Here is a 12,489-nt window from a genome sequence, read left to right as displayed (position 1 = left end):
ATGGACCAAAAGGGGGACCGTGTGGTGAAAACCCAGCAACTAATGTACATCTGGATCAAGTCTTCTGACAACTTTGGAAGGCATGTGTGTTCACATGTGCTTGGACCTCTGCTGAGTTACATGGAAGACTTCAGAAAAAATAACACAGGGTTTCTGGACTCAAGGTGTTTACAGTTCAGACAGCAGCTCCCTGGCCCTGGGAACAGTCATCTCCAACACTCTCATAGACAGGTCCCTGAGTCATCCTCTCTTGCTATTCTGTGTTCGTCCCAGCTGATACTCCCTCTCATGCCCTTTCTCCAAGCCCTTTTCAGCTTGACAGGGAGCTCCACTCAGCTGACAGGTCACACCTGTCACAGATGCCCCACCATTTGCCATAAGATCTCAAACTTCTCAGGTGGAGCGCTTCCCTTCATCCATCTTCAAAGGCACTGCTTGCTCTGAAGAATGGGGGCTGTTTCCTGACTCCCAGTGCAGCAGACATGGTTCCCCAGGACAAATCTTTGCTCACCTGTTGCCTGCCTGTCTCACACACAGCTCCCCATGGAATGTTTCATATCCTTATTTTATTCAACTTTCATCCTTCTTTCATCAGTGGGCCTACCGGTCATGTCTCAGTCTCTTGTTTTGGTTTCTCTTCTTCCACTTCCTCCAGAAGCTGAGTCCCCAGGGTCATGGCCTTGTTCCTCACATCTCCTTATTCTCCATTCTGTGTCAGATCCCAGTTTTCATCACCACCCTAACCCCGAAGTCCCTCAGGTCTGAGTCTCCAGCTGGGATGGTTCTCTGGAGGGCCAGTCTGCTGCTGAACAGTGAGCTCCAAACCCAACGACCACCCCATAATCATTGCCTCCACTCTTTTCCAAAACCAGAAAGAACAACCTCCATCTCCCCATGTTCTTTATCCCAATCAATGATATTACCGCCTAGATAGTAAGTGAAGCCGGGAGCCTGTCTCATCTCCTCCCACTCCTGCAGAGCCAGCTGCCTCCCTTGATCCTCCCTCAGGAATCTTTGAACCTGCCCCCTCTCTTTGATCCTTACTGCCCTTCTCTCAGTACTTGCCTCATCTCTTTCTTGTGCTGTTAAACTTAGCTCCAAGCTGGTTTACACAGCTCCTAGCTCAACTCTCTCCAGTCTATCTACAATACAGCAAGAGTAGTAGCCCTAAAATCTCCTGATGTCACTGTCTGTTGAATGTCCTCCTGTTGCTGCTCAGCCCCTTCACGGAACTGCCCAAATGCCCTACGTGACACAGGAGGCTGTTCATGCTCAGGCCCCTGTCCTCCCATCCAGCCACCCCAATCTTCCTCATGCCTTTGGTGGCTCCCCACACTGAAACATGCTTAGTTTCCCTGCCTCCATGGGAAATGTCACCTGCCAACTTCAGAGCTGCCTCTTCTTTGAAACCTGGTACAGCACCTGGTCTGTAGCAGTTGCTCACCACATGTGTGTGAGACAGATGCAGGAGGATGTCCTTAAAACTTCCCACTACCACCCAAACGATTTTGGTTTTCTTTTATCTATGCTTCCTTGGAAATTTGTGAACCACTTACTTCATTGTACAGTGGAGGTCTGTCTCCTCCCTCACCCATCTCCACAGGCCTCTCTCAAACCCAAGGACTCAGTCTCATTGTCTGTGATTTCCTACCACAGTGAGTACTGGGTAGTTTATGGCTGGAGCACAGTGAGGTTTTGTCCATCACTTACCTTATTGGGTTGTGGCTATTTGCTTTAGTGGCTGTAACTTCTTCTGGACACTTTGAAAGCAGAGATACATTATTCTTATCTATGTACATAGTATCTTGCTTAAGATAGACATTTAATAAGTATTTTATGAGTGAATAAAGGAATATTTGAATGAATCAGTGTTTTATTTATATCAATGCAAAGCATGCTGTTAAGTTCTAAACCCCTGGCACAGACAGTAAATGCCTTGGGGATTTGAAGAAGGCAAAATTAGCATAGGTTGGAATAGTCCAATGGTTGCCTGGAGTGGGTTGGGGGGAGCCTGAGAATGGAGCATAATGTACATATGGATAAAGAAAAGCTGAGCACTTTCCAGGAAGAAGAGACCGCCTGGAAAAATGACGCATGATGAAGTGACTTGCCTTTTCAGGGTTCCACAAGGAGTACCTAGGTGTAGCTAAGGGTCATAGAAATTAGTAGAATTTGAGCTTGGAAAGGCATGTGGAGGCCAGATTGTGGAGGGTGAGGAGCCAGGCAGGTGAGTCGGCAGTGGGGAATAACTGGATTAGTGCAGAAGAGACTGGAGGCAGGAGGCAGTTTAAGGGTAGTATAGGAGAGAGGTGAGGTGACAGCAGGGGAACAGGAGGAAGATTCCTGAGTGCTCCTCAGTGATGGGACAGGCAGAGGGGCTGAGGGATGGGGAAGGTGCAGGACAGCTCTCGTGTGGATTGTGTGGGAGTAACTGAAAGTGGAAGGTCATAAAGAGTCCCCCATTATATGAAAAGATGATGGGTTATATTTGGGACATGGAGTTTGGAAGGATTTCCAAGGGGACATTTCCCTTTAGCAGCCATAAAAGGGAGTCTGATGTGAGGATGGGGCATTTTTGGAGTTCCCTGTATAGATTTGATAGTTGAGTGTTCATTCTGCAGGGAGAATATACACCATGAAAAGAAAGTGGACTGAGGACTGAATCCAGGGGTGAGGTTTGGGGAACACTGACAGCTAGTGTCACAGAGAAGACACTAGGGAAGGGGTTAGGTGCTGCATCACGGATGTCAAAAGATGGTGCCATGAAAACAACTTCAGTCACAGGTGCCTCAGAGAGCTTTAAAAATCTGAAAACCAAGAAAAGACCTTTAGATTTGCAAGGAAGAAGTGTGGTGGTTTCTGAGAGTGAATCCAGAGATGGTGGGGGCTCAGGATAGAGAAGAAGCAGAGGAACTGGATGCAGTGGGTGTAAACCACAGACAGAGTTCAAGGTGTTTTATTTGCTGAGAGTGAGGGGAGAGGGAAGGAAGAAGGCAGGAAGGAGCCAGCTGAATAGTACTTCTTTTTCTCATTAAAGCACATTTAAAATATCAAAGTATAATTTACATGCAATGATTTTCATGAATTTTGAAGTGTACGGTTTGATAAGTTTTTCCATGTACACATCCATAATATCATCACCACAGTCAAGACAGTGAATTTTTTAATACCCCCAAAAGTTTCCTGTTGCTATTTTCTAATTCCTCACACCTGCCCTTCCTACCCTGCCCCCAAACCAGTAACCACTGATATGCTTCCTGTCACTGTGGGCTAGTTTGTATTTTCAAGAAATATATATAAATGAAATCATACTGTATGTACTCTTTTTTTGTATGGCTTAACTTCATTTTGTCACTGAGTAGTATTTCATTGCATAGATATACCACACTTTGTTTTTTCTTTCACCTATTAATGGTTGTTTCCAATCTTTAACTACTATAGATCAAGTTATTATGAGCATTTTTGTACCAGTGTTTGAGTAGACCTGTGCTTTCTTTTCCTTTTGAGAAATACCTAGGAGTAGAATGGCTGAATCACGTGGTTGGTGTATATTTAACTTGTTAAGAAATTGCCTGACTGTGTTCCGGGCTGTGTTAAGTTAAAGTGAGGCCATTAGGATGCATCCTAACCCTATGTGACTGGTGTCCTTATAAGAAGATATTAGGACACAGACAAACACAGAGGGATGGCCATGTGAGATCACAGGGAAAAGACGGCCATCCACACACCAAGGAGAGAGACTTGAGAATGAAACCCAACCTGCTGGCACCTTGATCTGGGATTTCCAGCCTCCAGAGCTGTGAGAAGATAAATTTCTGTTAAGCCACCTGGTCTATAGTATTTTGTTGTAGCAGACCCAGCAAATGAATACAGTCTGTAATGTGAGAGGGAGCTGGCCAAGCAAGGGCTGATGGTGGCCCTGTTTTGTGCCCAGGTGAGGAAGGAGGGTGTAAGTTTGTGGGGGAAGCAGCCTGCACAGTGATGTGATTCTCTCCCACAGGAGGGATGGTCAGGACCAGCAGAGGTCACAAGAGGAGCAGCGAGAGGACAGAGGAGAGTGGAGGGAGCTGGTGCCAGATGAGGAATGGCCCTGGAGCTGTAGCTGGGGACTGAGGAGGGGGCAGCCTGGGGCGTGGCCTAGAAGCAAAGCTGACTTGTTCCCTGGAGGCTGTCCTGTCAGAGGAGGGCTCTGACCCATTGAGCCCTGACCCACTGAGCCAATCAGCTGCAGGCAGTGTTTCAAATATTGCCTCTAGAGACTGTCCAGTAAAAACCTCTTTTTAAGAAAGATTTTGTTTATTGTATTTTTAAAGTGAGGGGACAGGAAACAGAAAGAGAGGGAGAGAAACACGGATGTAAGAGAGAAACATCATGGGTCACTTCTTGTACACTCCCCACCCAGACACTAAACCCACAAACCATGCAGGTGCCCCAGTGGGGAATTGAACCAGCAACCTCTCACTTTCTGGGACAAGGCCCAACCCACTGAGCCACACTGGTCAGGGCAGCCAGTAAAAACTTCTTTATTCCCTTATTTAAAGAGGCAACCGTTATCAAGGTACTTGCAAATCTTCAACAGGAAACTCTGGAAGAACCAAGGAATTAGGAAGCTGATTTTCCAAGCTGGGGGGACTCTGGGCTGCTGAGAATTCACGGAGGGAGGGCAAGCCCTGTTCCAGTTCCCATAGTGAGCAGAGAGCAGAAGCACCACCAGCCCTATGTCCCTGCTCCCACATATCATTTACTGCTGACCGAACCAGCACATCATCTTGTGCTCACTGCATCAGCAGCTACCACTTCTGCTACTTGATCAGGGCATGAAAAGGCATGTGGCCTCCCACTATTCATTCACTCAATAATCATTCATTAAATACCTACTGTGTGCCCGGAATGGGACAGGTACAAAGATGAATCAGGAATGGCCCTCACCCTCAAGATATGCCTGTCTAGGGGGAAATAGATGGATACACAATTAAGCCTAATAAAAATGTCAAACATGAATGGTGTCTAATAAAATGTACAGCGAAATTTCTGTGGGAGTTATTTCTAAGGAAGAGAGTATTAATTTGGGATGCAAAATCTGGAGAGTTTAAAAGGAAGGGAGCATCATTCTGGGCTTTTAAGGTACAAACTGGTTGAAGAAACTATACAGACAGAAAGATAAGTCCTCCTCCAAGGCAGACTCTCAATAATCCAGAGAGTATGGTGGTGGGTCATGGAAGGGTTCTTAGAAGAGGTGAGTCTGAAGGGAGGAAGAAGAGGTCTGGCAGGGAAAGGAGGAATAAGGGACAGGAAGTGTCAACAGTCTTGGAGAAGGGAACATGGGGGCAGTCCAGGTCCTGACAAAAAGGGGCTGCAACTGCCAGGTGGTAGAGGATGCTAACTAAGGCTGGAAGGGAGTGCAGAAAGAAGCCAGACTGTGGAGGCCCAAAGCCCTCCAAGAACCTGCACTGAGACAAGCCCTTTAGACAATGGGGAGGCCTGAGGATTTGGAGCTCATCAGTGATCACCTGCCATCCTCTGGATGGTTCTGGGCATACTCATAGGACTGCTCCAGAAAGTGCTGCAGTGGACAGAGCCAGCCCTGCCAGTCCCAAGGAGGCATCTCTCCAGAGTGGACATAGACTTAGGATAAGAACAAGGAAAGGAGCTTGGGTAGAGGTGGGCAAAATGCTTGGAGTCTGCTCTTCCCTTGGCATAAATCTTCAGTCTCAGAGAACTGGGCAGAGGGTTCTTGGCTTGTGGGGAGGAAGGCCCATTGTAAATGTAAGAGTCCACCAGCTCCCTGACAGTATATTGGAAACATGTGGTTAGAAGAGCTCCCGTGGCTGGAGAGGGGTGGACTCTGGTCTTTGGCTGTGTTTTCCCATCTCAGCACTCCCCTTGCTTCAGTGCCAGGCCTCACGGCCTCTCAGGGCTGCTGATCACTCCTCTGCAGCACAGTTTCCAAGGCTACAGGATGTGCCAGATGATCCTGTGCCTCATTAGGCAGTGGCTGGGAACTCGGAGCATCCTGGCCCAGCTTGACAGACAGGCCTGGTGACCCAGCACAGGCCAGGAGTGTCAGCTGTATATTCAGTCCCAAGCACACTGCTCTTCTTTTCTCCTTCACACATGAGACCCTCCCTGGGGCCTGCATGGTCACAAATGGGTAAGGCATGTCCCTTGGGTATCTTGAGAGGCCTGAACCTGCACCCAGTCCTTAGTCCATCGACACAAAACCCAGGTTCCTGTTGTTACCCTAATTTTTCTGATCCTGATATGTTTGGCGTTAACTAGCTACTTAGCAGAAGTTGTCCCTAGCGAGAAATTAAACATTATCTAAAATCTAATGAAAAGTGGCTCCCAGAATGGCACTGGGGTTGGGTGGAAGGGAAGGCAGGACTGTGGCATTTAATGAGTTGGCAAACACCTGCCAAACACTTGTGAGTACAGAGTTTTGCCTTGGACCCTGCAGGGATAGGAGGAAAGGGGTGGTAAGGGGACCTTATTCCCGAATTCCCTATTCCTCCCTGGCCACGGTCCCTCACTCTCCATGTGTCCAATGACACTCAGTGAGTTGAGTGTGTGGTTGGCTGGTGCCTTGCACGTCTGGGTTTGTATTAGCACATTGTCTTAGCTCAAGCTGCCGTAACAGAGCACTGCCAACTGCGTGGTGGCAAAAACACTTATTTGTCACAGTTCTGGGGGCTGGAAGTCCAAGAGGAAAGTGCCAGCGGCCTTGGTTTCTGCTGAGAACCCACCTTCTCACTGTGTCCCCATGCATCTCTTCTCATAAGGGCACTAATCCTGTCTGATCAGGGCCCCCTGGCATGATGTCATTTAACCTCAGCAACCTTTTAAAGGCCTCATCTCTGTGGGCTGGGGAACACAGTTCAGTCCACAGCAAACATCTCAAATGTGTCCTCTGTAGAAAGGAGGGAACAGCACTGAGAGGTTGTGGGTGCCCTGTGCTCCTTGTGTGTGGATGGGGCAGAGCCATGTCAAGGGTGGTGCTCCAGCAGGAGCAGCCTGACCCACATGTCACTGAAGTCAGCTGTCTCCCACCAGAGAAGCCCAGGTTCCCAGATTTACCAGGGACCTGGGGATTTTCTCAGAGATGATGTTATTAAGTTGTTTTATTATAAGTAATTCATTAATATTTAATAGATGGTAGATGGAAAATGTGGTAATAGTGAGGTGATGTGGCCCATAGAAATAGCTGCCTCTAGTCTTAAACTCTCATGGGAGTTGGGCCACTACCGAGGGAAGTGTCCAGAGACCCAGGGTCCAGCCAGTTGGGGTTTTGGATTTCATGTGCCCTACTGCTATGGACTGAAAGTTTGTGTCCCCAGAAGTCATATGTTGAAACTCAAATCCTTGATATGGTGGTATTAGGAAGGAGGGTCTTTGGGAGGTGATTAATTTCCAATGAAGTTATAAAGGTGAGGCCCCATGATGGGATCAGTCCCTTTTAAAAGTGACCAGAGAGTGTGTTCTCCCTCTCTCTCTGCTTTGTGAAGACAAGGTAAGAAGGCAGCTGTCCACAGACCCGGACGGAAGCCCTCATTGGAACTCAACCGTGCCAGCACCCTGATCTCAGACTCCACAACTATAAGAAATAAACGCAAGTTGTTTAAGGCACCCAGTCCATGATACCTTGTGGTAGCAGAGCTGACTAAGACACTCCTACCTAATACATGCCCTTCTCAGCAGCAGATGCCTGGGAAGGAAGATGAGCCATGCCTGAGAGGGCAGAATCTGTGGCCTGGGATCACTTCCCTCCTCCACTACTTACCAACCCTGTGAATGTGGGCAAGTAGCTTAACCTCTCTGATGTCCACTTTCTCAACTCTAAGTGAGGGTGGCACAGATGGCACATCTCAAAGAACTTTTGCAGAGACTATGTGGGGTCATGTTCATGAGGCACCTACACCAATGACATTGTGGCCACTGAATAAATGAGCACCTCTTACCCTAATGCTCATGGGCTGCGGGTCCCATGCCTTCTTCCTGGACTTGTGTGGGATGGCTCTGCCAATGCTTGACAGTGTATTTTACTGTTTAAATTTATTTTTCAATTGTAAATCGAATATATTTACACACACACATATATATATATACATTGTATATATTGTATATGCCATTGAGTGAGCATGTATACTGTGTGGCCAAGGCATTCAAAATGACTAAGCAAGTAGAACAATGAATCTGCATCAGACTTTGCATTAAGCTTAAGCATTCCTCTGCTGACACTATTCAGATGATTTAAAAGCCACAGCCATGGGCAACTGGTAATTGGCAGCTTCATCATGACAATACACCCATGCATGGCTCATGGCTCATGCAGTTTTTTTGTGAAACATCAAATCACCCAGGTGACTCAGTCCCACTATAGCTACAGCCCAGATTTGGTGCCCTGCAACTTCTGGCTTTTTCCAAAACTAAAATTACCTTTGAAAAGGAAGAGATTTCAGACTGTTGATGAGATTCAGGAAAATATGATGGGGTAGCTGCTGGCTAGAACTGTGAGAACTGTGTGAGGAGAGAGAAATTGGGAGAACTGTGTGAGATCCCAAGATACCTACTTTGAAGGGGACTGAGGCATCATTGTCCTATGAACAGTGTGTCTTATATCTTGTACTTTTTTTTCAATAAATGTCTCTGTTTTCCATCTTAGATGGCTGGATACCTCCTTTTGGACAGATTATATATATATATATATATGTGTATATATATACATATAAAGTTTCAGGTGTACAACACAGTGATTAGACACTTATATACCTTATGAAGTAAGTCTAGCACATTTCTGACATTCTATATGTTTATTACAGTATTATTGACTAAAACCACAGTGAAATATCACTTCACACCTGTCAGAATGGCCACTATCAATAAGGCAACAAATGAGTGTTATGGAAGAAAGGGAACCCTCATGCAATGTTGGTGGGATTGTAAATTGGTGCAGACACTATGGAAAAATGTATGGAGGTTCCTCAAAACATTAAAAATAGAACTACCATTTTCCACTTCAGAATATTTATCCAAAGAAATCCAAAACACTAATTTGCAAAAATGTATGCACCCCTATGTTCATTAAAGCATTATTTACAATAGTGAAAATATGGAAGCAACCTAAGTCTCCACTGATAGATGAGTGGATAAAGAAGTAGTACATATGCACAATGGAATATTAGTAGGCTATTAAAAAGAGTGAAAGTCTTACCATTGTGACAACATAGATGGACATAGACGGTCTTATGCTAAATGAAATAAGTTAGACAAAGACAAATACTGTATGATTTCACTTTTATGTGGAATCTAAAAATACAAAATAAAATAAACAAAAGCAAACAGAAACAGTTCTGGCTGGGTAGTTCAGTTAGTTGGACGGTTGTTCTGTACACCAAAAGGTTTTGGATTCCTTGCCCAGTCTGGCCACCAGTCAATGGGAGGCAACTAATCGATGTGTTTGTGTTCTCTCTCTCTCTCTCTCTCTCTCTCTCTCTCTCTCTCTCTCTCTCTCTCTCTCTGTCTCTCTCATCAGTAAACATATCCTCAGGAGAGAAGAAACTGATCATTGCCAGATGAGCAGGGACTGGAGGATCTGTGAAAACAGTGAGAGGGATTAAGGCATGCAAATTGACCTGTTATAAAAATAGTAATGAAGATGTAAAGTACAGCAAAGGGAACATAGGCAATTCCTGACATTTTAGGTGTCTTTTCTATGCTCTAGGACTTGGTTAATGGTTTACATTACATTTTTAACAGTGAAACATTCTCTTCACATAAGATCTAATGTGGAATACTGACACCTAAAACCGGTGGGTATGCAGCTGTGCTGGTTGAAGCTGGCATAGGGCTAGGGACCTGCATCCTCCCCCTTTGCTTCTTGAAGATGCCCATGAGAGAATCATTCCTCTAGGCTGCCCGCCCCCCAACCCTGGTTTCTGTTCTCAAAGTCTTCCTCCTAGGACAACACAGTATAATTGTTTAAATTTCTGCTACCTAAGTAACAATCTCAATGTGGTCTTGCTTTTCTAAGGTCAAGGGGTGGGAATTTTAGGTGTCTCTGGCCTCTTTAGTCTTATATACATTTATTGTCTGCAGGTGGCCACTTTGCAGTTGGCTAATCCCATTGGGTGGGCATGAACCTTACTATTTAACTCACAGAAGCCCACTTTGTTACTTAGGTCTTGGGATGTATCTCTGTTGTTCAATATATGGCCAATCTCTGTGAATGGAATCTAATCTGTATTGTTTGATAAGGCTATACACATAAAGAAATCTACAAATCAGAAAAAAATGCTTTGTAATATTTTCTGTCCTGGTTTTTGTTTTGGAAAATGGGTCACAATAGCTATAGGAGCAATATATAGAAATGACAGTGTGGAACCCAAGTCTTTCTGTCCTCACCAGCTGCAGAGATTCAAGGGTCAAGTGCTGGTGAAATCCATTTGCCGTGATTCCCCATATTGCTTTTCCGAGTCTTCAACTTCTGAGAGATAAGCTTGATATTTCTTTTATCTTCTGCAACAGCCTTACTGAGATATAGTTCTTATACCACATAATTGATTTATTTCAGTATATAATCTAGTGGTTTTTAATGTGTTCAGAGTTGTGCATCCCTCACTGCAATCAACTCTAAAACATTTTTATATCCCCAAAAGAAATATCACATGCACTAACAGCCACTCTCCATTTCTCCCCAGTTTCAATCCCCCAGCCAACCCCCACTGCCAGTAGGCAACCACTAATCTGCTTTCTGTGTCTGTGGATTCACTTATTCTGGACAGTTTGTGTAAGTGGAATGATGACATGTGGTCTTTTGTGGCTGACTTTTTCAGTTAGCATAATGTTTTCAAGGCTCGTCTGGGTTGTGACATGTATTAGTACTTCATTTCTTTTTATTGTCAACTAATACTCCCTTATGTGGCTATGCCACATTGTCTTTATCAGCTCTCCAGTTGAAGGGTGTTTGGGCTTCTCCACTTTTTTGCCTATTATGAATAATGCTGCTATGATCATTTGTGTAAAAGTTTTTGTGTAGAGATTTTCAAATTTTAACTTCTATCAAGAGAATAAATGGTATTAATAGATTTATTGCGTGCTTACCGTATACCATGTACTGTGCTGAGCACTTTACACAAACTATTTGTGTAATCTTCACAATAGCCCAAGATCCCAAGGAATTGGCTGTCTCCCCATTTTACAGATGAGGAAACTGAGGTCCTATAGACAATATAAGGTGGAGCTGAGACTTGAACTCAGTCCCTATGATACTATAACACTGGTCTTTAATACCGCTTATAGAAGTTTGGCAGCTATTGATACCACACTACTCCACTAAGTAAACACCATTCACACTGATTAAGTTACACAGATTAAATTTATACAATATGCCACTTCATTGTATTATCTTTGTGCATCTTCACACCAACTAATGTCCAGTGGGTACAAGTCCAGAGAGACAACATGGCTGCCTGGGTGAGTTGGCTCCTGAGGGTCAGCAGCATCCTGTAGCTGCTCCTTTACATCACAGGTCTCAACCTGGCCTCTTTTAATCGTCTTTTGCCTCAGGGAAAGTTTCTCATATGCCAAAAATAGCATTTCCGGAGAACAGTTACTGTCCCCCTTCCTTTGTACACGTGTACCTGTGTAGCACAGGGTATCACCATGATTGGGCCTATGGGCCTAATACAGACAGTCTCAGTGGCCTTCAGTGACATGAGAAGGCTCCTGAGGTGGACCCACCTTAGAATTCACTGCTGTACCTGGTTGCAAACCAAGACCCTTAGGACTTACTTCTTGGACAGTTCCGAAGGTGGCGGGGTCATGGGAAGGGTGATGCGGGAGCTTCCTGAAAAAAGATGGCAGTTGTGGGAGACTGGAAAAGAGGAAGAGTAATGGTAGGAGGTACCAACTGTCTCCATGTTGTTGCCTGCCCACAGCTGCTATCTTGGATGACCCCATGGAGTGCAGCAGAGGGGAGCGGCTCTCCATCACTCTGGCCAAGAACCGCATCAACCATGCTCCTGAGAGGCTGGGCAAGGCCAAGGTTGAAGTGGACATCTTTGAGCTTCTCAGAGACAGCGAATATGAGACTGCAGAAACCAGTACGTAGAACGGGCAGGGCTGCCCTCTGCTTTTCTTGCTGTCAGAGGAGGGGCTGGTATGTGCATGAGCTGCACCCATCACCGAGCCTGTGATGTAGGCATCCTGAAGGGAGGGAAACATGTACCAGGAAGCCCTGTACTTCATCTGGATCAGATTCCCAGGTCTCAATTGTGAGTCATGGATAGAGTAGAATTAAGACAGGCTACTCATTCATTCATTTATTTACCCATTCATTAATTTCTTTGTACATTGATTCATCCATCCTCCTGGACGTTTTGTACACAAATCCCTGAGTGAAACGTTGTATGTGATTAAGAGAGATGTGGCCAGCTCAAAGGTAGTTTACTCATTGCACATCTGACTGCCTGTCTTGCTTTCTTGAGCTGAGAG

At 45.3% G+C, this 12,489-nt stretch overlaps 1 protein-coding gene across 1 annotated transcript in view; it reads left to right on the top strand.

Moving 5' to 3' along the window:
* Positions 1-12,489, top strand: part of GRIK4 (glutamate ionotropic receptor kainate type subunit 4) — a 315,020-nt gene that overhangs the window by 125,038 nt on the left and 177,493 nt on the right. The window contains exon 3 of the mRNA XM_037029059.1: positions 11,934-12,098. Within this exon, the coding sequence (XP_036884954.1) occupies positions 11,934-12,098 (165 nt within the window). The remainder of the gene's footprint in view (positions 1-11,933; positions 12,099-12,489) is intronic.

The sequence above is a fragment of the Sturnira hondurensis genome, unplaced genomic scaffold, assembly GCF_014824575.4.
Source record: "Sturnira hondurensis isolate 20B ecotype Veracruz unplaced genomic scaffold, ASM1482457v3 Scaffold0020184, whole genome shotgun sequence".
Taxonomy (NCBI): domain Eukaryota; kingdom Metazoa; phylum Chordata; class Mammalia; order Chiroptera; family Phyllostomidae; genus Sturnira; species Sturnira hondurensis.
This window is presented reverse-complemented; position numbering and strand designations above follow the sequence as displayed.